Below are 27237 nucleotides of genomic sequence, written 5' to 3'. Positions count from 1 at the left end.
GATCATTGAAAAAGCAAGAGAGTTCCAGAAAAACATCTATTTCTGCTTTATTGACTATGCCAAAGTCTTTGACTGTGTGGATCACAATAAACTGTGGAAAATTCTGAAAGAGATGGGAATACCAGACCACCTGACCTGCCTCTTGAGAAACCTGTATGCAGGTCAGGAAGCAACAATTAGAACTAGACATGGAACAACAGACTGGTTCCAAATAGGCAAAGGAGTACATCAAGGCTGTATATGGAGAAGAAAATGGCAACCCACTCCAGTATTCTTGTCTAGAGAATCCTGTGGACAGAGGAGCCTGGTGGGCTGCTGTCCATAGGGTTGCATAGAGTTGAACATGACTGAAGCAACTTAGCATGTATATTGTCACCCTGCTTATTTAACTTATATGCAGAGTACATCATGAGAAATGCTGGGCTGCAAGAAGCACAAGCTGGAATCAAGATTGCCGGGAGAAATATCAATAACCTCAGATATGCAGATGACACTACCCTTATGGCAGAAAGTGAAGAAGAACTAAAGAGCCTCTTGATCAAAGTGAAAGAGGAGAGTGAAAAAGTTGGCTTAAAGCTCAACATTCAAAAAACTAAGATCATTTCATCCGGTCTCATCACTTCATGGCAGTAGATGGGGAAACAGTGGAAACACTGTCAGACTTTATTTTTTTGGGCTCCAAAATCACTGCAGATGGTGATTGCAGCCATGAAATTAAAAGATGCTTACTCCTTGGAAGGAAAGTTATGACCAACCTAGATAGCATATTCAAAAGCAGAGACATTACTTTGCCAACAAAGGTCCATCTAGTCAAAGCTATGGTTTTTCCTGTGGTCATGTATGGATGTGAGAGTTGGACTATAAAGAAAGCTGAGTGCCGAAGAATTGATGCTTTTGAACTGTGGTGTTGGAGAAGACTCTTGAGAGTCCCTTGGACTGCAAGGAGATCCAACCAGTCCATCCTAAAGGAGATCAGTCCTGGGTGTTCATTGGGAGGACTGATGTTGAAGCTGAAACTCCCAATACTTTGGCCACCTGATGCGAAGAGCTGACTCATTTGAAAAGATCCTGATGCTGGGAAAGATTGAGGGCAGGAGGAGAAGGGGACGACAGAGGATGAGATGGTTGGATGGCATCACCGACTCAATCACATGAGTTTGTGTAGGCTCCGGGAGTTGGTGAGGGACAGGGAGGCCTTGGTGTGCTGCAGTTCACCGGGTCGCAAGGAGTCGGACATGACTTAGCAACTGAACTGAACTGAACTGAATTAGATCATTATAAATCACCTAGCCCAAACCTTAATTTTTAGATTACAAAACACTGCATCCATATAGCCAACATGACCTGGAAAATAAGGTCATGCCGAACTAAACTCTGAGGCTTTTGAGTCTTTTTCAGTGTTAGCACTAAAGATTGCTACTTCAAATGAATGTGTGTACTTTTTGCCTTAAAACTTTTTTTCTTTTTTTTAAGAAATTAGTGCCAGTTTGATCCCACCTTCTCTGGATCCAAGCCTGACTGTGAAGGATAGATTATGGCACCTTCAATCTTGCTTTCACAAAAAATCTGATAAAGAACGTTCTGTTATCATCTATGACTTCATCCAGAGTTATAAAATTCTTCTTCTGTCTTGTGGCATCTCCCTGGAACAGAGTTACGAAGATCCTAAGGTTTCTTGTCTTATCTCAACAATTTTTGTATACTTCAAAAAATATTTTAATGTTTAGGGTTAATTCTTAAATGACTTGGTATTTATTTAGCTTCAACACTGCAGCTTAAGTAGTTTAGGGTAGTCACTCCTTTGTCCAGTAATCCTATTCATCCAGAACAGATTATTATTAACACCAGATGCCTCTATGTAGATAAAAACAGAGATGTTATAAATTCCAAGCACTAAAGTTCATACCTTTTTCAGAGACTTAAATGTTTTCATTTTGGTCATATGTTCTACATTTTCTGTGTCATAGTAAGTTAGAAATGAAAGGAGAACTGTGAGATTTAAATACATGATAGTAGGATATTTCAAATATCCATGAGAATAGAGACAGAAAATAGTAAAAGCATATATAGATATAAGAGATCACAAAGGATAGTAGTTAGAGGCCATTTAGCATAGGGATAAATGGCCTTATTAACCTGTAAGAACTTTCCCATATAATAGCAAACTGATACACTGTTTATAAAGATGACTGAATTATTAAGGAAAGAGTAACTTATGTTATTCTAATATACACTTATATGATTATATATAAACATATAATGCACTTTCAGAAGACATTTATCTATTGGATCATAGCCCTGAAAGGGATATCATTTTTTTCCCCTTTTTGAGACTAGAATACATGAGGTGTGTGGAGTATTAATTGAATTGAGATATGATGTTAATTGGTTGTTAACAACATAATTAATGATAATAACATAATTTTTTAGCTTCTTTAGCTTTTTTGGCAGAGATTTTTGAGGGCATTGGGGCTTCCCTGGTAGCTCAGCTGATAAAGAATCTGCCTGCAATGCAGGAAACCCCAGTTTGATTCCTGCATCGGGAAGATCCACTGGAGAAGGGATAGGCTACCCGCTCTAGTATTCTTTGGCTTCCCTGGTGGCTCTGCTGGTAAAGAATCTGCCTGCAGTGCAGGAGACCTGGCTTTGATCCCTGGGTTGGGAAGATCCCCTGGAGAAGGGAATGGTTACCCACTCCAGTGTTCTGGCCTGGAGAATTCCATGGACTGTGTAGTCCACAGGGTCACAAAGAGTTGGACACAACTGAGTGAATTTCACTTCACTTTGAAGGCATTATCAGGTAAACTAATGACACTGTCTTTTCCTATATTTCAAACCAGCCTTTGTTTATGTGATACATTTCATATAGTTTCTAAACTGACCTTTTACTCAATATAAAAGGTTATCATTTAATTTTGATGTTTCAGAGTCCAAAATGAGAATATGGGTAATATGAGCTTCTTAAAGCTACAGTGGCTTCCCAGATTTATATAGCAACTTTGGTGTAAACCATTTGAAATATTCCATACTTGGTTTTACTAATCATAGCATTTTTGATGTAAGAGAAACTATTAATTTATAAAATTTCACTTTTATAAGAAACATTTGCCAACTTTTACATGAGACTATCTTATTCGATACCTCTAAAAGGGTTCTGATCACTAGTTTCTAATGGTGGGAGCCTGTTGCTGTATCACTAACAGTTCACTGGGTACCAGCTGGATATCCAAAAGTCAGCTCAATTCTGTCACTTTCTATCTGGAAATAGCATCAAATCCCATAGGCTAAGGGCTCAGTCCCACAAGCCCCCAGCTTCAGGCGCTAGTTGCAAGCCCAGCTTATTAACTGTGCTTCTGGTCAACCAGCTGTAAATAAATTAGATTCCCATAACCCCCTCCTTCTGCTGCTAAGTCACTTCAGTCGTGTCCGACTCTGTGCGACCCCATAGACGGCAGCCCATCAGGTTCCCCCGTCCCTGGGATTCTCCAGGCAAGAACACTGGAGTGGGTTGCCATTTCCTTCTCCAGTGCATGAAAGTGAAAAGTGAAAGTGAAGTCGCTCCGTCGTGTCTGACTCTTAGCGACCCCACGGACGGCAGCCCACTGGGCTCCTCTGTCCCTGGGATTTTCCAGGCCAGAGTACTCGAGTAGGGTGTCATTGCCCCTCCTTGAGTTTGGTTAATTTGTTAGAGGAGCTAACAGAACTTAGGAAACCGGTTTACTCACTAGATTACTGGCTTATTACAAAGGATATTAAAGGACACAGATCAACACAGATGAAGAGATGTATAGGACGAGGTTTGTAAGAAGAGATGTGGGGCTTCTGTCCTTTCTAGGCTTGCCACTCTCCCCGAGTCTTCATGTAATTACCAACCCAGAAGCTCTTTGAACCCTTCCTTTTGTGTTCCTGTGGAGGCTTCATTATATAGGCACAATTGATCAAATTATTGGCCATTGGTGGTCAGTTGCTCTTTAGCCTCTTCCTCTAATCAGGAGTTCGGGGAGGTGGAACGGAAAGTTCCAGCCCTCCTGTCACAGGATTGATTACCCCTGGCAACTTAGCCTGTGTTCTTAGGTGACTTAGGAGTATTCTAAGACACTACATTAGCATAACTAAAGATAACCTGTATCTCTTTTTCGAGAGCTCAGTGTGTCCAACTCTTTATGATCCTTTGGACTGTAGTCCACCAGATTCCTCTGTCCATGGGATTTTTCAGGCAAGAATTCTGGAGTGGGTTGCTATTTCCTCCTCCAAGGGGTCTTCCTGACCCTGGAATCAAACCCGCATCTGCTGCTTCGCAGGCATATTCTTTACCTGCTGAGCCATCTAGGAAGCCTGCCTTATCTCTGTTGGGAAGACCCAATTTATATTTCTTATTATAATATACAAGATTGTGCCCCCCCCTCTAAAACTGAATTCTTAGCCTATAAAAGAAGTAACTGAGTCATTTAGTAATGCTTGAAATTATGGACAAGGTTTAGATTCCTTCTTCTAAATCCAATTTCAAACTGCTTGAATCTAGTATTAAAAAATGCAGGACTTCTAGTATCATAGGGAAGCTAAGAATAGCAGTCAAATCAGAGGTTGGATGGTCATGGTGACAGGTCCTCATCTTTAAGAGAAAGTCTTATGCATCTAAAATATTGTATGTGAACTTATAATGGTTAAATGTTTATGTCTCACTTCTTCCCATGTTGAAAATTAAATAAACCTAAAATTATATTGGCCCAAATTTATTATAACAGTAGGTAAGCCAAAGTCAGCCTCAATGGAAAAGAAACCCAGCTGCATTTTCAGAAATACGATTTTTGTTAGCTCAAAGGCATTTGATTTTCAAGCTGAATTCTGAAGTAAATCAGCAGGCACATTGCAGTAATGGAAAAATATAACTTTTTCTTCTTTGACGGTCACTGCTCTTATTGGTTAAAAAAAAAAAAGGTTATTTCTTATACCAATTATCCTTTCCTTATCTTGGTGTAGTTGTCCTTTCCTTCTCTCCTGGGAAATACTGCATAAGTATTTAGTGTATTAAGTAAAAATGAATGAGATTAAAAATGAGCTTTCTTTTTTCCCCTTCAGAAATGTCTTTGGAAAATCAAGAAAATGTTCTGATTGTTATCCCATTCAGGTGGCATGCTGGTTACTAGATCCAGATTCCAAGGAGCCGACTCTTCACAGCATAGTTTCCCATTTTCTTCCTCATGAGCTTCCACTCCTGGAAGAAATAGAGACTGGCCAAGGAATTCAAAGTCTAGGGCTGAATGTCAGCACTACGCATTCTGGACGATACAGAGCATCTGTAGAGTCCATTCTCATCTTCAACTCTATGAATCAACTTAATTCTTTGTTGAAGAAGGAAAACCTTCAAGGTAAAAAAAACAGTTCCTGGCATTTTTATGATGTTGTAAGACTGGGGATAGTTCTGTATTTAGCTACTCTGTCACAGGTGGATAAATTACACTTTTTTTTTAAAATAGAAGTTATACTTTTTATGCAGACCCTTTCTTTTGATTGTCTAGTGCAGGAGTCAACATAAATAATTTTGCTGTAAAAGGCCAGATAGTGACTAGTTTTGGTTTTGTAGGCTAGATGATCTCAGTCATGAATATTCAACTCTGCCATCATAGCATGAAAGCAGCTATAGATAGTATGAAAATGAGTGTTTCAATAAATCTTTATTTACAAAAACAGACATCTATCCCCAGATTGGCCATAGTTTGCTGACCTCTGACTCTACTGTAATGAAGTAAATTAGAGCATTTTGTTCATTTATTCCTAATTTTATATTTGAATGTTATCGAATGGTTTTAGAAATACACTTAGAATGTATCTTTTATGGATTTAAAACAATGAACTATTTTCTTTGTAGAATTCTTTAACAGTTATTTTTTTCAGCAAAATGTATTCATGTGAATCTTTTTTTCCCTTGTGAGAAATAGTGTGGATTTATTGTGCAGGCTGCTGGCCCAGATTGTCTACTTTGACTTCAGAGAGCATAATATATACTTATGGTGAAAATGATGAAGTAAAACAAGGTTGGCTTCATTGTGAGGAGATATAAACCATGGATTGGCTGATTAATTAACATTACAAACAGGAGACTGATGAATTCATGAAGAGTAGGGCTTGAATCTGTATTATGTATTTATGAGGGACCTTGGGCAGGCTACTTTAACTCTCTAAGTCTGGTTCTTATTTTGAAAGTGTTAAATTAGAGAACTTAGTACTTGTCACACATTAGGCACTTGTTGCTGTTCTTCCGTCGCTAAGTCGTGTCCGACTCTGCGACCCTGTGGACACCTATGCACCACGCTTCTCTGTCTTTCACCATCTCCTGGAGTTTGCTCGGATTCATTGAGTCAGTGATGCTATCCAACCGTCTTGTCCTCTGTCATTCCTTCTCCTCCTGCCCTCAATCTTTCCCAGCATCAGGATCTTTCCCAATGAGTTGATTCTTCACATCAGCATCAAAGTATTGGAGCCTCAGCTTTAGCATCAGTCCTTCCAGTGAATGTTCAGGATAGTATTAGTTGATGATTATTATTACTTCTAGCACAAACCCTCTGTGCTGGTTATAAAGTTCCCCTGATATTACTGGAATAAAATAATACAAAAGGACAGACTGGCTTATTTGCTTACAGGAGACTTGATTAAGTGATATTAATTAGCAGCTCTTCAACAGGCATTGATTGGAGTATTTCAAACTCAGCCTTTCTAAGCCAATGTAGGCAGATAAAGAAGTTGGAGTACACAGCACACCTTCCTCAGGACTACTTCTACATTCATGGACAATAATGCTGAATGAACATAGCTAATTCCCTCTTAGTCTGACTAGTCTGCCTCTAGGATAGGCATCCTGGGTAGTCTGTATAATTTCTAGACACTGACATTTGATGATGGTGATATGAATTAGTCTGTAATTTTTTAGACATTTATTGCCCATTACCAGATTTGTAAGTTTTTCAGTCTAATTGGAAGGGGACTGTTCCATTACTTAAAAGATAATTTTTCACCTGTAAAAAAAAAAAAGACTGACATTCCTTTTCAGAAAAGTGTAAGAGACCTTCTAGATTTATAATTTTTAGCTTTCACAGTATGTTTTCTATGTACCTTCAAAGCTTTTTTTCCCTGCATATTTTCAGAAGTGGGTGACCTGGAGGCGTTAAATGAATTCTTGTATAGTGTTAAATATTTCTTATTCAAAGAATACATAGAATTGAAGTACATTGAAATAAGGGAAGTTTTTGGGAGAGAATGTGGACAACCATCACATTTTATTTGGAAATGATTATTTCAGAATACACTTGTTAGTTTTAGTAGGCCTCCAGAATCTTCATCTTTTTCTCTTCTCATCATCTTGCCTGTTGGGGAGGTGTATTCTAGCTGACTTTCTCCCAGTAGAGAGCTGATTTTTGTTTGAGTATGAATAAATATTGATAGCAGAATGTGTCTTTGCTTAATTTGACCCCAAAGTATCCTGTTCTCTTCACATTGATCAATTAGCTCCTTTTAAAGTAGCTTGAACATAGATGAGATGATTTTTTTAGGTATGGAGTGAGTTGATTTCTCTCTTTTTCAACGGACCTCAGCTGCACAGATTTATATTAGTCATAATCTTATTTTTCATTACCTCTTCATCATTGGTCCATATAGGTCCTCTTTTTAGTCACTATTATTTTATTAATATAATGAGTAACTGTTAACTCACATTAACAACTCAGACATTTGTCTACCTGGGTGCTCCTCTTCCCTTATACATCGTAAGTTTTATGTTTATCATTCCCTTATTTTCTTAATATGTAAAAGTCCAAACAATATATTATTTGGTTTTGCTTGTTTTTTAACTTTATAAAACATCTGTCACACTGTCTTGTTTTACTTACTCAGCATCATGTTAGGAAGATTCATGCATATTATTGCAAGTATCTATAGTTTACTTATTTTCACTGCTGTGTAATGTATCACTGTGTGTGTGTGCATGCGTGTGCACACATGCATGCACACTAAAATATATTTATTCATTTTTCTATTGATGAATGCTTAGATTGTCTCTAGTTTTGTTTTCTTTTATTTTTTGTTCTGCTATACCAAATAGTTCTCTATAAATATTCTTGTAAATTTACACGTCTCCTACTACAATGGGTAAGAATTTCTTTTTGCTGTGGAATTGCTCCATCTTGGAAATGGGAGTATTCAACTTTTCAAGATTATGGTGAGCTGTTTTTCAGAATGGTTGTACAAAATTTGTCCTTTCAACAGCAATGTGAAAGAAATCTTTCTGATCACATTGTCTCTACTTTGCAAATTCATTGGTTGTAAAATGATTGTAATTTTTCTTTTTTGTACTTTATTTTTGGTAAGAGAGTTATTCCAGTTTCATGGAATGAGTTGATGAATATAGCTTCTTTTTATTCTGGAGGAGTTTATGTGTCATAGGCATGATGTATTCTTTGAAAGTTTGATAGCGTTTGCCTATAAACTTTGTTTGTGGAAGTATTTTTAACTACTACTTTGACTTCTTTAATAACTGTTCCGTTCAGTTCAGTCGCTCAGTCATGTCTGACTCTTTGCCACCCCATGAATCGCAGCACACCAGGCCTCCCAGAGTTCACTCAAACTCATGTCCATCGAGTCGGTGATGCCATCCAGCCATCTCATCCTCTGTCGTCCCCTTTTCCTCCTGCCCCCAATCCCTCCCAGCATCAGGGTCTTTTCAAATGAGTCAACTCTTTGCATGAGGTGGCCAGAGTATTGGAGTTTCAGCTTCAGCATCAGTCCTTCCAAAGAACACCCAGGACTGATCTCCTTTAGAATTGACTGGTTGGATCGGCTTGAAGTCCAAGGGACTCTCAAGAGTCTTTTGCAGCACCACAGTTCAAAAGCATGAATTCTTCGGCGCTCAACTTTCTTCACCGTCCAACTCTCACATCCATACATGACCACAGGAAAAACCATAGCCTTGACTAGACAGACCTTTGTTGGCAAAGTAATGTCTCTGCTTTTGAATATCCTATCTAGGTTAGATTATTTAGTTATATCTTTTTGGTAATGTTTTAGTAGCCTATATATTTTTTAAAGAATTTATCTAAAGGTATTGCTGATTTTTTTTCTTTTTTATATCTCTGGTTTGTTATATCTTTTTCTTTCATAATATTATTGTTTAATCACACTAGAAGTTTATCCAATTTTTCAGTGTTTTCAAAAAACCAGTTTTTACCTTTGATCTTTCCTGTTTTTGTTTTCTGTTTCATTGATTTCTGTGAACTTTTATATAATCTCTTTTCTTCTAGTTCCCCTGACTTTATTTGCAGTCCTTTTTCTAAATTCTTAAGTTTGATATTATGCTCATTACTTTTCAAATCATATTTTTCTTTTTCGAATTTAAGTATTTAAGGCTATAATTTCCTCAAAGTTCTACTTTCATTATATCTTACAAGTTTTGACATGTAATGTTTTCGTTGTTTTATCCTAAATATTTAAAATATTCTGGTGTGACATTTTTAGATGGATAAATTATAAGATTATTTCTAATTCTCAAGTAGTTGAAAACTTATTTTATACTTTTATTATTACATTCAATCTCTAATATGTTGTAGAGAATATGTTTGTATGATACCCATTCTTTGAAGTTCTTTGAGAATTGTTTTGTAACCTAAAACCTGAATTATTGTGTAAATGTTCAGTGTGCACATAAGAATATAGATATACTAATTCTGGATGCAGACTTTTATAAATGTCTGTTAATTCAGTGTTGTTTAAATCATTTATATCTAATTTTCCCTATAGTTTAGGCAATGTTAATTTTATAGCACATTTGAGACTACTTCATTAGGTGCAATCCCAGGGATTCTCCAGGCAAGAACACTGGAGTGGGTTGCCATTTCCTCCTCCAGTGCGTGAAAGTGAAAAGTGAAAGTAAAGTCGCTCAGTCATGTCCGACTCTTAGCGACCCCATGGACTGTAGCCTAGCAGGCTCCTCCATCCATGGGATTTTCCAGACAAGAGTACTGGAGTGGGGTGCCATTGCCTTCTCCGAGCAGCAGCGGCATACAAGTTTAATTGGTGTATTTTCCTGGTACATTAAATCTGTCATTATGTTTGACTAGCTCTGCCACTAATAGGATTTTTATTCTTAATCATCTGGTTTTTTGGAATGACTATGGCAGCATCAACTTTCTTTTGATTAGTTGCTCGCCTCATACATCTTTTTTCTGTCCCTTTAAATCTTCTAGATCCTTATGCTTTAGATGTGTCTTATAAACAAAGTATAGCTTATTTCTTTTTCAAACTATCAGTTTTTTCCCACAAATTTGGCAATTTATAATTATTGATGTGTTTCTGTTCATTGTGATTATTGACATATCACACTTTCCTGCTGTTTGTTTGTATTCATCTTGTTTGATTTTGTATATAGTTTTTAAATTTTTATTTTATTTTTAATTGAAGGATAATTGCTTTACAGAATTTTGTTGTTTTTTGTCAAATTTTTTGTTTTTTCCTCTAATTTTGTATATACTTTATTCATAGCTGTGCTCTGTTGTGAGTCTAATGATTCTATAGCTGCAAGTCTTAGGGAATCAGTGGAGCGCTCCAGGGTTTGCTAGGTGGGGGATGCCTTCCTCTGGAAAGACTTTGCTCTGGCTTCAGCTTGTTACTAAACTACAATGCATTCAAGGCCTGCATTAGCTTTTCTTGGGAATTTTGGTTCAGAACAGGAGCCTGAGAATCAGCTTCTCCTTCTCTTGCTACTCCAAAGATATGTTATCCCCTCAACCTTTTTGGGGTAAGACTTCATTCACATTGCAGCCCTATTTCTTCCTACTGTCTGTGAATCCAGGCTGGCTTCCTATCACTCTTGACTCTTCTTTTTCTGACCCTAGTTCTTTGTTTCTCTAGTCGCATATCCCGTGAATTTCTGCTCTGACTCCAGGCCTGTGAAGCCAGGCTCTGACTGCCCATATCTTCTCCTGACCATCCGAGGCTAGTAGCTCTCACTTGTTTGTTTGCTTTTGGTGGTCTACTGACTGAGACCAGGAGCGCCTTAAAGAATATGTGTATGTGGAACTGGGGAAAACAGGCCAGGTTACACAGAGTCCTAGTGACCCATTAACACTGGAAGTAGAAATCTTTACTGTGGATTTTTTTCTTAATAAATTTAGGATAGCATTTCCCATAGAGTGTTCTATGAACACTCACTTTTCATGATGTTACTAAATATTAAACAGATAAAGTGCTTTAGAGTCAAATGATTTCAGTCTTTTGATTAAAACAAACATTAAAATAGTTGTCTTTGTTCAGTTCTACTCAGAGCCTTTGGTATATTAACAGGCATCATGAACATCTAAGAGTAATATATAAATGCTGAAATTCATAGTATACAGTGTCTCTCAATCCCAACCTTTCTTACAGTATTTTTGAGACTAATATGCTAATGAACATACTAGGGAAACTGACTTAGAATGACTATTCTGTTGACAAATGTCAGCAGATGGAAAAATACTCTGATTTCTTACTTCAGGAATCTTATCCTTTCTTATTAGAACACTGGAAAATATAAAATCTTTATATTTAGCTTTGTGCAAGTCTGCATACCATGGGACCAGGAGTATTGGAAATTATTTTGAGGAATTAACCTTTTATAGTCAGCTTAGCAAATAAAATTGGCTACCTTGTTTTTTACTAAGAGTAGAAACAGAAACATCATCTTGGGAGAAATGAAGTCACTTACAATTCAGACTGTCCATAAGGTTGCGTGTTTTACTCTCCGAATAGACATAGCTAGTAGTCCAAAGCTTAAATGGAAAAGTGGAAAGTACTCTAATACCTTTCACTGATGGTTTGAGAATGTGGCTCAGGAGACTGGATCTTGAAGGATAGTTTAGTAGCATCTCTGATTTTCCCAGAAAAATGCTATGTATATAGGTAATGATGCTGAACTAGTCACTTAACTGGTGAATTAATGTTTTTTGCTTTCTTTTTTTTTCTTCCAGATGTTTTCTATAAAGTGGAAATGCCCTCCCAGTACTGCCTAGCCTTGCTGGAACTAAATGGAATCGGCTTTAGTACTGCAGAATGTGAAAGTCAGAAACACATAATGCAAGCCAAACTGGATGCAATTGAGATGCAGGCCTATCAACTAGCTGGCCATAGTTTTTCCTTCACCAGTTCAGATGACATTGCTGAGGTTGTATAATGGGAATAGAGAATTTAGAAAGTCATTTTCAGAGCAAAAAAATGGTTTGTGTGTATATAGTTCATAAATGTGTTTACCTAAACACCAATAAAATGAAACAATTGGTTAACCAGAATACTTTGGAGATGTATTCCAATATCTCCTTTGCATGTTTTTATTTATGAATAGGTAGGTAGTGAAGAAGTATCCCAGAATGTGTGTTTCATGGGGAGATTTGCCTGGTACAGAAGAAGCACTCAGTAAATATTTGTTGTGCAGATGAGGTCTGTAATATAGTTGTATAATGGTGTAGATGTTTCTCCATGAAGTTAGTCATTTCATGAACTCTTACAGCTTCCTCACTGCAAAATTAGATACTTTTCTTAGATGTTAGTGAAAAAGGGATTTGGGGACTCTTTGCTTTTTTAACCTACAATATTTTTATCGCCTTATGTAAATTTTTACATAGTTTGTCCTTTTCTCCCCCAATAGTTTGTATTGTGTTTGTATTGTGTTCTTTCCCCATACTCCACAAAGGATGGTTGAGTTGTTTTGGAAGAGTTACTGATAGATGGGTGCTTATACTTGATAGCTTTGAAGTTTTGTTGTTTTCTAGATGTGATTCACTTTTATAGCATGTTGGTAAATATTTTAAAGACTCTTCTATTTATTCCTTAACTCCTTGAGTTTGGGCCACTTTATCAACCCTTTACATCTCAGTAAAATACTTCATAGTAGAAATACCTCATGGAGTTGTGAGAAATAAAAAATAAGTGTAAACTACTTAGAACAATACCTGTCTGAAAGTAAATATTTATTAAATGTATAAAGGGCATAAAAATGACTCCCCCTTTAAGCCACAGAGTTATGTGTTTTTAAAAAATGAGAAACTAGCTAGTCTTCTTCAGTTGCTAAGTCATGTCTGACTCTGTGACTTCATGGACTGCAGCACATAGGGCTTCTCTGTCTTCCACTGTCTCCTAGAGTTTGCTCAAATTTGTGTTCATTGAGTCAGCAACGCTATCTAACATATTTTAATGAAAGTATATAAATGAATGATTTGAGAGAGTCGATAGTGTTCTGAATTGCCTCAGTTGGAACCCCTCTAGTATGAACTAGTGAGTTTTAGGTATCCATGTTTTAGGGAACTTCTCTGCCCTAGAGCCTAGATCTCTGTTCCTTGTAAGCCTTCTTTCTTTAGTGGGTGCTTACTGGCCACTTTCTAGCTTTTGTTATTGCTGCATTGGACCCTCTCCTGGCTTTTTGTTCAGGGATTCTCAGGATGTAGCTTTGTGGTGGTGGAATTATATGGCTTTTTGGATCCCTTCCTACTTCAGTATTCTCTGATTTTTGTGATCACACAATAGCCACAAAAGCTCCCATGCCTATCCTCTATGGGGCTTAAATGATCAAGTAGCCACATTGCTTACCATGTCAAGAAGTATTTGGGTGAGCTTACAATCCCCGGAGCAACTGAAGTCTCATTGCTGATACTTTATTTGTTAGTTGTTCAGCACAAAATATACGTTCTTGTGTTCTTGACTGTTAAGAGCCTGGGTTAGAATTAACCTGATACTGACTAAATTAGGGTATGGACAGTCTACCTAAGATTTTTATTGCCATTACTTATTAAATGTGTTATTTCCAAATTGTCCAAAAAAATTTCTTTCGACTCGTGTTGAACTATATAGAGTCTTTTCTTGACTACTTTAAAAAACGTTTTCTGAATGATAATACTTGTGATTTGATTCTTGACTAAAGGGGCATAAATTTTTTGCAGGTTTTATTTTTGGAACTAAAGTTGCCACCAAATGGAGAGGGAAAAAACCAAGGCATCAAGAAAACTTTGGGTTCTACCAGAAGAGGAAATGACAATGGACGGAAGCTAAGGCTGGGAAAACAGTTCAGCACTAGTAAGGTGCTCTTTGGGGCAGTCATAGGGCAGAATCTGAAATACTGTTAGCATTTGGTGTCTTGAAAGAATGCTGATGCAATCAAAATCCAACATAGTCTACCATTTGAATTTATCTAGACAGAAACAAATTGATTTCTGGTTTAGCTGCCCACAAACACTGTGGAGACATTCCAGTATGTAAAATCTGGATTATAATATGACTTAACAGTATGTCCTTCCTATCCTTAAAAGAGTATATAAAAGTTTGTAAATTCAGACCTATATAGACATTATTTAATTACTGATATGTACTACTCTTAGACAGACATGCCCTACTCTCCGACTGCAGAATATAGTTTTTATAGTCAAATGAACATGAACAAAGGTATGGAAGAATTTAAAAAATAAAGAAAAAGTTAATAGAAATTTTGTTTCTTTAATTTCAGAGCAAAATAGTAAGTTTTCCATGAATTTATTTTGAGAATCTAATCTGTTAATTTCTAAGTAAAATTGAATCACAACTCATGGAAACTGTATGCATGGGCCAAAAGAGAGAAAAGGCTTAATTTTACAATTTTACTGAATGAATTATCAATGGTTGAAAGTACAGCCACATGGAGAGACCAGTCCAAGTTGCCACCTTATATAGATTCCTCCCCCAACCTTGCATATCTCATGGGATCTTAGTTGCCTAGAAACCAGGGATTGAACCTGTGACCCCTGCATTGGAAGTGTGGACTCTTAACTACTGGACTGCTACAGAAGTCACATTCTGTAGAATTTTGACCGTAATATTATTAACTATGACTTGCCTCCCCTGGGGAAGTTTCCACAGCTTCATTCTGTAGCAAAACTTATTTGATTGCATTACCCTTTTATCTCACAAGTTTTTATCCTTGATGGCTCATTGAAATTCTGTAGCATAGAAAATTCAAAGTTTTAAAAATAGATTTCCTTGATACAAAATCCATGAAAGTATTATGGCAAAAAGGATAAAAAAAAGCAACTGGGAAACTTATAATCTCATGAGCAATGGAGAGGGAAAATGTAAAGAAAAGAGATGAGGTAAACACTTGGGTAGAGGGTGGGAAGCAGCTACTTTGCAAAGATTCAAATTGATATTACTCAACATTAACATATCTACATTTAATAATCTATAGTTATTGTGGATTTATCATTATAGTGATGTCTAAAAAAAACAGTAATTTTATAATAGCTGAGTTAGATACAGGAGTTACCAAATTTAATTTTGAAACTGTAATTTTTGCTTAAAAGAGATTCTAGTTTGCTATGGAATTTGGACAAGGGTCTGATCTTACTTTATTATAATTTTTTTGGCAGGATGTTTTAAATAAATTAAGGGCATTACATCCTTTACCAGGCTTGATCTTAGAGTGGAGAAGAATCACTAATGCTATTACCAAAGTGGTCTTTCCCCTGCAGCGGGAAAAACGTCTGAATCCTTTTCTTGGAATGGAAAGAATCTATCCTGTATCACAATCACACACTGCTACAGGTAATGAGAAATCTTAAATGTGGATAATATCCAGGTTTGCGAAAAATATTCATATGTAATATTTGCTTATGATGACCAAGGAATTCAAGTGTTTGTCATTGGATTCGGTGAAGTTTTATAAACATTTATGAAAGACATGTGAGTGCTAAGTTGCTTTAGTCATGTCCGACTCCTTGTGATTCTATGGCCTGCGGCCTGGCAGGCTCCTCTGTCCATTGGATTTTCCAGGCAAGAATGCTGGAGTGGGTTTCCATTTCCTCCTCCAGAGGCTTTTCCCAACCCAGGGTTTGCACTCATGTCTTACATCTCCTGCATTGGCAGGCGGGTCCTTTACACTTGTGCCACCTAGGAAGCCCAGTACTGCATCCAAAGCTTGGATGGATATTACCTAGATAAAGAGATGAGATTTAGTCTAAAGATATAGTTCCTTCTTTCAAGTACTCTATAGAATAACTTGGATGTCTGAGATTGGATGAGAGTATACACAGGAATTATATCTTTATTTGAATTAATGATCTTCTGACTTTAGTCCCAGCCCTCTCCTAAATCACCTCAGAGTCTCTCCAGGTTGAATCTAAGTAGGGCTGTGTGGCATCTGTATAATAAGGAGTGTCTTATTTTACTCAAGAGAAGAAAGTGATAGAGTCCGTTGTGTGTCTCTCTTGGGATAAGTATGCATGTAATCTCATGAAGGAAAAAGCATTCTTTTTCTAGGTGGTGTACAACTCTACATATTTGCCAAAATGCAATGTGCAGTAGAAGAAAGGGCAGCATTATCTTCTTCGTAGAGGAGGCATTTTAGTTTGGTGGTATGGAATGTGGGCTTTGATACCACATTTTCACAAAGTTTGAATTTTGGTGCTTTGAATCTTACTCAAGGTACTTAACCTCTCGGTGCCTAAGTTTCCTCATGTATGAAACAAAATAATGAGAGTCCTACCTCACTGGGTGATCCTGAGGGTTAAATAGGCCAATATATGTAAAGTGTTTAGAATAGTGCAGGGTACATTATCAGTTGTTGCTGTTATTGAGACTGAGGGCACCATCAGGAGCTGCTTTTCTCTCTGCTTGCTTAGTCTCTGTTCTAAACAATTTCTCTTTCTCTTCTTCCCTATTTAGCTAACTTCTTGGTGCTTTTGCCTGTTTCTTGCCCTGTTTTAAATTTCATTTTGAAACATATGCTAATGCTGTAAACTTATGCAAAATAAATCCTTGTTGGTAAAGATACAAAGTCAACCTAGAGTTTTCAAAGCAAATTTATTTGTTGCTTATAAAGCAGAAAATCATCAATTCATTGTTTTTCTGATTGGTTTTCATTATACTATGCCTGCACTTAAAGAATATTGTAGAAACAGAAGCTTATTTTAGTACAGTAAATTCTGTCATTATAGAATTCATCTCCATGAAACTGTTCATGTTTTGTAATTTATTTTTGCCATTTTATTTGTCCATCAGTGCTACCTCATTAATTCAAAGACTAGACCTGAGTATTAAGTATTATCATAGAAAAGAAGACAGTGTACTTAAAAAGAATATTATGTTATCATAGAAAAGAAGGCAGAAAGAGACTTGGATTCTTTTATGTACTACTTGTTAGCTTTGTAAAATTGAATAGGCCATTTAATGCTGCTGCTGCTGCTGCTGCTGCTGCTAAGTCGCTTCAGTCGTGTCTGACTCTGTGCAACCCCATAGACGGCAGCCCACCAGGCTCCCCCATCCCTGGGATTCTCCAGGCAAGAACACTGGAGTGGGTTGCCATTTCCTTCTCCAATGCACGAAAGTGAAAAGTGAAAGGGAAGTCGCTCAGTCGTGTCCGACTCTGAGCGACCCCATGGACTACAGCCTACCAGGCTCCTCCGTCCATGGGATTTTCCAGGCAAGAGTACTGAAGTGGGGTGCCATTGCCTTCTCCCATTTAATGCTAATAAGTATGTTAATGTCTACCATTAATTGAGCACTAATTTTTGCTAAAATTAAATAACAAGGGCATAATATTAAGAGTTTATTCAGTAAAACTGTATCTGAGATACTTAAAATGTCTGATTCATCAAAAGAAGATGGAATTATATGCAGAAGCTGGTAGACCCAAACTTTTTGAACAACACTTGTGTTTTTGGAAAATTCATCCAATAAGTAGATAAATAAAATTTAAAATATTTAGGGGAAAATAAAGCCATAAGCATTAAATCAAATTGGTTTCTGTTTCCTAGAAAATTTATTGGCCACCTGATTCTGGTTTCTAGCCATGTCAGTGCTGTCTACCATTGATTCTTATGATAAGTGATGAGGAGGAGGAGGAAAACTGGCCAGGTGGTATTTAGAAAGTAATGCTGTGCTCACCATCCTTCACTGCTACTCCATCTCCTGCATTAGTTAACTCCTGTGGCCCCAGTTGTCCCTATTCAGGACTCAGTTGCTCTTCTGCTTCAGATCTTTCTGTGTCTTGTGCATTCCTGGCTTTTAAATTCTTCGACAGTCATTTCTCCTAAGATCCATTTGTTTTGTCTTTTACTCATTAGTTAACTGCTAGTGTTTTATGGTGCTACCTTCTGGTATTTGTTTTAGTGTGGAAATAGTATGATTTATCATATTACTTCTTATCATGGGATTGTTTCTGTAGAAGTTAATATAAAACACTGTATTATAGCTGATTCATATATTCACTTACATCGAGATTGTTCTTTAGTTTAAAAATAATAGAGCATGCATTTTAGGATAATTCAGACACAGTATTTATGTTAAAATAAATGTCAGATTTCCCCTCCTCCCTTACCCCTCTAATTTTATGTCTTCATTCTGCTTAATTTTAGGACGAATAACCTTTATAGAGCCAAATATTCAGAATGTACCAAGAGATTTTGAGATAAAAATGCCAGCAGTAGTAGAGGAAAGCCCACCTTCCCAAGCTCTAGGAAAAGGCCTACTTCCTATGGGCAGGTAGACGCTTATTTGTCTTCATTTGTGTTAATATACTTTTTGGAATATGAATGGCTCAAATGTCTTTATTTGTGTTAATATACTTTTGGGAATATGAATGGCTCAAAAACAGCCTATTGGGTAAAATAATGAAATTAGTTTAATTTTCTGTTGTAGGCATACACATTTCTATTTCAAGCACTACCCATTTCAAATCCTGAGTCTGTCTATGAAGAAACTAGTTGGCAGTAAAAAGCTGAAATCCTGGGTCCCTAATTATATCAACCAGCACTATATGCTTCTTTGTTAGATATTAAAGGGACAAGTTTAGCAATGTCTGAAATATCTCCCTTCCTGACATCCCCATATGCTCACTAAAGGAAGAAAAAGCACAGATCATTTATATTAGATACAGTCAGATTTATTGAGTTGAGTGAAGCAGTTTGTGGGAAAGGTTATTACAGAAAAATACCTTACGTCCTGTTCAATTGAATGTTTGCTGAACAAGGTCTAGTATCTTATTAAGCTTTAAAGTGGGTTTCAAATAAGACTTTTACATTTCTTAGATGGAAATATTGACTTACTGAAAAGCTCAGACCCTTTTCATATGTTTGAGACTACCTCACGTCCAACTGATGGATGTTTTTTGCACCAACAGAGGAGGAAAAAAGGACTGTGCCATGAACGCCGGGCGCCAGACAAAGGTGGAAGAGAGAGCCTCAGACAGAGGAATGCCCTTCTCGGTCAGCATGCGACATGCCTTTGTGCCTTTCACAGGTCAGGTGACTGATGATGGTTTTGAGCTTCTTATTGCTGTAGGAATGGTTTTCAAAGCACTGATAAAGCAAATTATGAATAAGACTCAGAAGAATGCATTGTTTCCTCCTTCTTTCCTCTCTTTGGTGGAGCCTATTTTTCCCTTTTTTATTGCCGGATTTGTAAGTCACTCATAATTGTCTTCATGATCTGCTCTGTGGGAAACTTCTGGGGCGTTTGCTCAGCATCCTGCTGAAATCATGTTATCCTCTGTCTTTGTCAGCCTTTTTGTAGAATCCAGTGAATTTTGTTAGTCCTCATTCTCTTCGACTTCTCTACAGCATTTAGCATTCTGTCAACCCTCTGTTTCCTCAGTTTTTCTCCTCCCTTGACTTCTAAAGGCACTTTTTTTTTGGTCTCTCTGTAACTTGTTTTGCTCTTCATTTCTTCTGCAGTTCTCCCCACTGCTGCTTCCTGTTGCATGGGGTAGCCCTCAAGGCTGTCTGTCTTCTGTCTGACCTCTCCTCAGCACTCATCATCAAAACCTTTTTAAGTCATGATCTAACTCCGAAAGCATCAGCCCTGTTAGTACACATATTTGCCCTTTTATCTTTTGCCATCTGGCAGGTCTGGGTGAGTGCAGTTAATCAGCTCAATTTATTTAGTTCTGTCAGAAGTTTATATTCTAAGGCTAAAATCACGTCTATGATAGTGTCATTGCCATTTGACAGTTTTCAGTTTTGCTTTTTAAGTATGAATTACCAGCATTTTACCATTGTAACTGTGTTAAAGTATTCAGTTACATGGTATTAAGTACATTCATGTTGTGTTGCAACCATTACCACCATTCATCTCCAGAACTTTTCATTTTCCCCAACTGAAAATCTGTACCCATTAAATATAACTGCCCCCTAACTCCCACAGCCATGGCAACCACCATTCTCTCTAGAATTTGACCATTCTCTATACTTCATATAAATGAAATCATATAATATTTGTACTTTTGTGCCAGGCTTATTTCACTTAGCATGTCTTCAAGGTTTATTCATGTTATAGCATTTGTGTCAGATTTTTCTTTTTTAAGGCTGAATAATATTTCATAGTATGTATTTATTCTTACTTTAGTAATAAGATTGTGTTTAACACAACAGTATTTTATACTGCTTTTGTTTAAAATTTAAAAATTATGATAATTTAAATGTATGTGGATTTAACCTGAAAATATCTGCCAGTTGAATACACTGTTTAGTTAACTATCTAGAGTAAGTGTTGATGTATGGTTGGATTTAAGTCTATTGTCTTGTCATTTGTATTTTGTTCTATCTGTTCTTTATTCTTCTTTAAAAACTGTAAATGACTTTTTATTATTGTTTTATTTCTTTTAAATTCTGTATCTTAGATACTTTGGAGTTTACAATATGCATCACATCACAGACTAGCTTCTAATAATTTTATACCACTTCATCCATAATTTACATTACGGATGTTTTTTCCATTTCCCTTTTCTTGCAATAGGTTTAGCTCCTATAACTATTATAAACTTGCTGTGTAGTTATTTGGGGGGGTGGGGCACAGTTACCATTTACTTCCCAGTAACAATATATGAATGTTTCTTTCTTCACAGCCTTGCCACAGAATGTGCTGTCCAACCTCTGGATTTTTGCAATATAAGTAGAAAAAAATTATTATTGTAGATTTAATTAGCATTTCTTTTATTGTCAATGAAATTAAGCATTCTTTAATATGCTTAAGGTTCTTTTGTTTTTATTTCTGTGAACTGCTCATTTATATTTTGTTCTTGATTGTACCTTTTTTGTAATATAGTAATGAGTCCTTTGTGGTATCATTTACAAATATTTTTCTAATTTTTCTTTAACCTGGCTTTTCTTTATTTTGTTTTTTGCCATAGATAAATTTCTAGTCCATAAATAAATAATTTGAATCCCCTTAATAACTCTTCTGAACATACAGACCACCTGACTTGTTTTTTGTTGAACGACTTTCCTGCTCCCTTAAGATGCGCACACATTAGGAACCAGTTTCTTTATTTACTCATTCATTCATTCAATTAACATCCATTTGTTCTGACCTGTTAGGTACCAGGAGCTGAGTATTTCTATAGAATGCAAAGGAAGATTAAGTATCCTGTCCCTAGTAGCTAAGTGTTACGTGGGGGAGGCATGAAAGAACCTCTCTGACATTTATGTCAGTGTTATAGGAACACTGAGGAAAGCACTACCACAGTGGTTGAGGGGCAGAGGTCAAAGGTAGCTTTATATATATTACATACCTTTGAAAGCCAAGCAGAAAAATTCTTACATGTTACAGAATTGAACTGAGTCAAATTAAGAGCAAGATTTTAGCTTTTGGATGCATGATCTCAAGGTTCTTTGTTGGAACTGAATTTCTGTCATCCTGTTCGGTACTATAAAAGTTGGTTTTGTCTTTGTGCCAACTTTTCCAAAATCATTTGTTTCAGGTGGTTTAATATTAGCGGCTGATTATTCTCAACTTGAGCTGAGGATCTTGGCTCATTTATCCCACGATCGTCGTCTCATTCAAGTGCTAAACACTGGAGCTGATGTTTTCAGGAGTATTGCAGCTGAATGGAAGATGATTGAGCCAGAGTCTGTTGGGGATAATCTGAGGCAACAAGCAAAGCAGGTAATCTTTAGTGAACATACTTAACAGAAATGGAGAGAATTTTTACTGATGCAAAAAATTTTTTAAACTGCCTCAATCATTTTGCATTTGAGAAATGATTTCTCCCTGTTTGGATTTTTCATGACATTCATCTGAGCCTGTCTCATGATATTCATATATTCCTTTGTAGAGTCAATATAAAGAATCCAATAGACTTAGTCTTGTCACGTGAGTGTATGTTCCTCAGTTTTTGTCTCGTCACAACAAAGATTTGGAATGACGGACATTAAAGCCCCCTCACCATGTCACAGCTCCTGGGTCTTGGATAGACTATGTTATAGCTCTCAGGTCTCGAAAGGACCATGTGATAGCTCTTAGACAAATCAGTGTTATACAGCTCTATTTTATTAAGAAGATAGCAGGAAAATCCATCTTCGAGGCATGAGGGCACGTCGATCCAGACGCGAAGAGAAGAGCGCCCCAGCATGCGGGAGAGAGAGAGCTAGCTTTGGCTCCTCTTTTTATATGTTTTTCTCTCCCTGGGCCTGTCCTATGTAAATTGGGCCAGCCAGGAGTGTTGTTTATTTTACCTGAGGTCCTCACTCCGGTCCTCCGACCTTCCTTTGTTCTATTTTCCCTTCTTTGTCTTTTAGCCACCGCCGTTTTGGACTCCTTTTCCTATTCTACCTACCTAACAGTCTGAAGCTACTTAGTATTGGGAAGGCCATATACATTAGTGATATTATGGTGGTGGTGGTGGTAGGTATTGTATATGTGTGTGTGTGTGTGTGTGTTTCAAATCTCTAGCCTGTAAGCACACATATATTTGTCTTTCTGTATTCACAAAGAAAGCCATGGTGCTTTTTATAGAAAGGTGCTCTCTGAATGTTTTTTGAAAAATATATATTGCTGAACTGTGGATTATAGTCAATAACTATTAGCTTTTTAGTATTTTGAGACCATTGGTGGTTGGCTGATCTGCTTGTGAAATTTCATACTGCCCTTGGACCTTTCATGTAAGCCCATATTAGTTCCTGTTCCTGTCTGACTGTCGGGCACAGGGAAATGAAAGGCCACATTCACACCATTTCCTAGCCTGAATTAACACCATACTTCCTTACCACATGACCTATGGGAATTCTGGTGGTTTTCCCCACTTTCTTCAATTTCAGTCTGAATTTGGCAATAAGGAGTTCATGATCTAAGCTGTAGTCTGCTCCGGGTCTTGTTTTTGCTGACTGTATTGAGCTTTTCCATTTTTGGCTGCAAAGAATATAATCAATTTGATTTTTGTATTGACCATCTGGTGATGTCCATGTGTAGAGTCTTGTCTTGTGTTGTTGGAAGAGGGTGTTTGCTATGACCAGTGAGTTCTCTTCGCAAACCTCTATTAGCCTTTGACCTGCTTCATTCTGTAGTCCAAGGCCAAATTTGCCCATTACTCCAGGTGTTTCTTGACTTCCTACTTTTGCATTCCAGTCCCCTATAATGAAAAGGACATCTTTTTTAGGTGTTAGTTCTAGAAGGTCTTGTAGGTCTTCATAGAACTGTTCAACTTCAGCTTCTTCAGCATAACTGGTTGGGGCATAGACTTGGATTACTGTGATATTGAACGGTTTACCTTGGAAACAAACAGATCATTCTGTTCTTTTTGAGATTGCATCCAAGTACTGCATTTCGGACTCTTTTGTTGACCGTAATGGCTAGTCCATTTCTTCTAAGGGATTCTTGCCCACAGTAGTAGATATAATGGTCATCTGAGTTAATTCACCCATTCAAGTCCATTTTAGTTCACTGATTCCTAAAATGTCGATGTTCACTCTATCTCCTGTTTGATCATTTCCAATTTACCTTGATTCGTGGACCTAACATTCCAGATTCCTATGCAGTATTGCTCTTTATATCATCGGACTTTACTTCCATCACCAGTCACATCCACAACTGGGTGTTGTTTTTGCTTTGGCTCCGTCACTTCATTCTTTCTGGAGTTATGCTATTAATAGTAGTTTGCTTAACATAGCTATCAGTGGTAGAGCCAGGATAAGTTCAGAATACCAGAACTTAGACATTCTGACCCCATTATCTAAACATGCATACACTGATGCTAAATAGCTGCCTCTATTTAGTAAGTTCTTGCATGATTTAATAGTATTTATCCTATATCATATTTTTTTTGTTGTTGTTCTTGAATCACCAGGCACTTAACCATCTAATCTGGATCTCAGCATTGCCAAGGTTATCAGCTAAGCGATATCTGAGTTAGAAAGTGTAAAAAGACTAAAAAGAAAACAGGAGGGAATAAAACCATTCTAAATGTGACGTTTAAAGAAAAAGTATTTTGAAATTTTGATAATCCTTTTTTTGCAATTTTTCTTTTTAAATTTTATTTACCAATATTTATATAGAACTTGCTTTGTGTCAGATGGTGTCCTAAACATATGTGTATAATAACTCATCTAATCTTAACACCCTGGAGGAGGGCATGGCAACCCACTCAAGTATTTTTGCCTGGGAATCCCATGGACAGAGGGACCTGGTGGGCTATAGTCTATAGGATTGCAGAGTTGGACACAACTGAAGCTCCTTAGCACAATCCTAACAATCTCCAGATGTAGGTATTACTATTGTCAACTAAAAACAGATGCACAACTTGGAGAGTTGTGAGTTAAGTTTTATTTGGGGCAAAATGAGGACTGCCACCCAGGAGGCAGTACCTCAGATAGCTCTGAGAGACTGCTCCAAATAGGTAGTGGGAGGAATGTCAATATGTAAGTTTTTGGTGAAGGTGGAGTCCAATACCGTTAAGCACTCATTTTACAAACGGTTTTCTGCTAGTTACTAGGGTATGTCACCATGAAGGGATTTAGTGCTTTTCTAGATATGGGGAGATGCAAGGATTGAGATCATAAAATTCAGTTCAGTTGCTCAGTTGTGTCCAACTCTTTGCGACCCCATGAATCGCAGCACGCCAGGCCTCCCTGTCCATCACCAACTCCCGGAGTTCACTCAAACTCATGTCCATTGAGTCGGTGATGCCATTGAGCCATCTTATCCTCTGTCATCCCCTTCTCCTGCCCCTAATCCCTCCCAGCATCAGGGTCTTTTCCAGTGAGTCAGCTCTTTTCATGAGGTGGCCAAAGTATTAGAGTTTCACCTTTAGCATCAGTCCTTCCAATGAACACCCAGGACTGATCTCCTTTAGGATGGACTGGTTGGACCTCTTTGCAGTCCAAGGGACTCTCAAGAGTCTTCTCCAACACCACAGTTCAAAAGCATCGATTCTTAAAATCTGTTCATAAAAACATCTAACTATCTAAAGACCTGTCCCACCAGATTTGCTGGAGCACAGAATGCCTCTCTCTACCTTGAACTCTCTCAAGGGATGTTGACAGCTGTAGCAACATAGGCTTTAATTTCCATAGGGGCAGGTGGCAAACACCCTTGTTCAGTTGTTGGCAATGCGCTTGGCAAGTACCAATTTGTAGTTGACACTATCCTCATTCTCTACTTGAAGAAATGGAGATACGAGATAGCTTGTGCAAGGCCTCTTTTAAACAGTGGAACTAGGATTTGAACCCATGCAATACTTATTATTAAATTAGTTTGTTTTTTTGACCTATTTAGACCATTTTCCTACACTACTCTCAAAATTTTCTCTGGAGTTTGTATTTAACCCAAATGAATTCTGCAGTTGTGGGATTTCAGGTGGCTGTGAGATGAAGAGGATATTTATTTCCAAAGACATCCTCCTTATTATGAACCCTTATAATCTATTCTTTCTGCTTTTTTAGTCCCATTCAAAGATGAGGAGAGCAATGTTTATAATACTTCTCTTTTCTGACTTCTAGGCATTTCCTTAAGCAACAGGTTTTTGTGTTTTTTTTTTTTTTAGGTAAGGAATATGATTTTATTCAGAAAGCTGGTTGACTTAGAAGATGGCAGACTAAGTCTCAAAATAACCATCTTGGGGGGAGTCTGGATCCCAGGTTCTTTTATAGAACAGAGAAGGGGAGGAGTTGAAGTAAAGACCATTATCTTGCAAATATCCCCAGGAATGGCCACCCTCAAGGAGGGAATGTATTAATATCTTCAAGCAGAGCAACAAGGTTCCCTGAGGCAGGCCTTTATGGAGAGGCTGTATTAATCTCTTCAGGCAGAGGGACAGGTCCCTGGCAGGTTATTATATATGATTATAATAACAAAAGTAATGAAAAACAAAGGGTAAAGTCAAATAAACAGATCCATCATGGAATCAGAATTGGCTCTTTCCTCCAACAGTACATGTCTTTGTCCCCACTGTACTGGTGTCAGAAAAAGCCTTGAGGGAAGCCAGTAGTAGTAGTAGTAGTAGTGTTAGTTGACTCCATGGACTGTAGCCCACTAGGCTCCTCTGTCCATGAAATTCTCCAGGCAAGAATACCGAAGTGGGTTGCCATTCCCTTCTCCATAAGCAGCAGTTAATGAAGTATTATGAGGATTTGGAAGCTGCCTTGAAGACTTCTGGAAAAATGATAGCCAAAAATAAATCTTCCCTTTTAAATCACTAACATTGTTTTTTTAACACACACACACACTCATACTCATTCATATTCTGCCCCTTCTTTTCTTCTTCCCCACCTCAAAATGTATTGCTAAAAGGCAGAAGAGGCGTTCACTGGATACCAGCTTCTATGGATCTAACTCATGAAAGCAAATCTAGCCCTTCCTTTGACTTACTATGAAAAATTTACCAAATTTCTATCCTAATGAACTTCTTAGGTTTGCATTTTATGTGATTTTGAACTGTAATTTACATACTGAGTGTGATGAGTTCCTTTCAGATTTGCTATGGAATCATTTATGGAATGGGAGCTAAGTCTTTGGGAGAGCAGATGGGTATTAAAGAAAATGATGCTGCTTGCTACATTGACTCCTTCAAATCCAGATACACGGGTAAGGAAGTACTGAGTGTTAATTATCTTCTAGATACTATTCTTCTCAACTCTGTTTCCATATTATATTTTTTAAAGTTTGTGTTACAGAATTTTCTATTGACAGAAGTTTTCATCAAGCATTATTAATTAAACATCAGTAACTTTACTTATCATTATTTACAAAGATGTACTTTTTTCATAAAAGTAGGGACAGAAATGGAATAGCAAAATGAAGTTGATATATATACTACTGTGTCACTGCGGAAATCTTAAAAATCTAGGGATTGTCCTATGCTTTAGGATCTTCCCTGTAGCTCAGATGGTAAAGAATCTGCCTGCAGTGCAGTAGACCTGGGTTTGAGCCCTGGGTTGGGAAGATCCTCTGGAGAAAGGAATGGCAATCCACTCCAGTGTTTTTTCCTGGAGA

At 37.3% G+C, this 27237-nt stretch overlaps 1 protein-coding gene across 3 annotated transcripts in view; it reads left to right on the top strand.

Annotated features, from left to right (window-relative positions):
- POLQ (DNA polymerase theta) overlaps positions 1-27237 on the top strand; it is a 106514-nt gene that overhangs the window by 63150 nt on the left and 16127 nt on the right. For 2 of the 3 annotated variants that reach the window (XM_070369999.1, XM_005896082.3), the window contains 9 exons: positions 1474-1670; positions 5129-5369; positions 11991-12184; positions 13953-14090; positions 15408-15582; positions 18393-18519; positions 19157-19275; positions 21734-21918; positions 26718-26829. In XM_070369999.1, the coding sequence (XP_070226100.1) occupies positions 1474-1670; positions 5129-5369; positions 11991-12184; positions 13953-14090; positions 15408-15582; positions 18393-18519; positions 19157-19275; positions 21734-21918; positions 26718-26829 (1488 nt within the window). Of the gene's footprint in view, positions 1-1473; positions 1671-5128; positions 5370-11990; positions 12185-13952; positions 14091-15407; positions 15583-18392; positions 18520-19156; positions 19276-21733; positions 21919-26717; positions 26830-27237 lie in introns of those variants that run through there. The other variant, XM_070370001.1, reaches the window with a different exon arrangement.

Source organism: Bos mutus, chromosome 1 (genome assembly GCF_027580195.1).
Source record: "Bos mutus isolate GX-2022 chromosome 1, NWIPB_WYAK_1.1, whole genome shotgun sequence".
Classification (NCBI taxonomy): Eukaryota; Metazoa; Chordata; class Mammalia; order Artiodactyla; family Bovidae; genus Bos; species Bos mutus.
The sequence above is the reverse complement of the archived record's forward strand: the minus strand, read 5'-3'. Positions and strand labels throughout refer to the sequence as shown.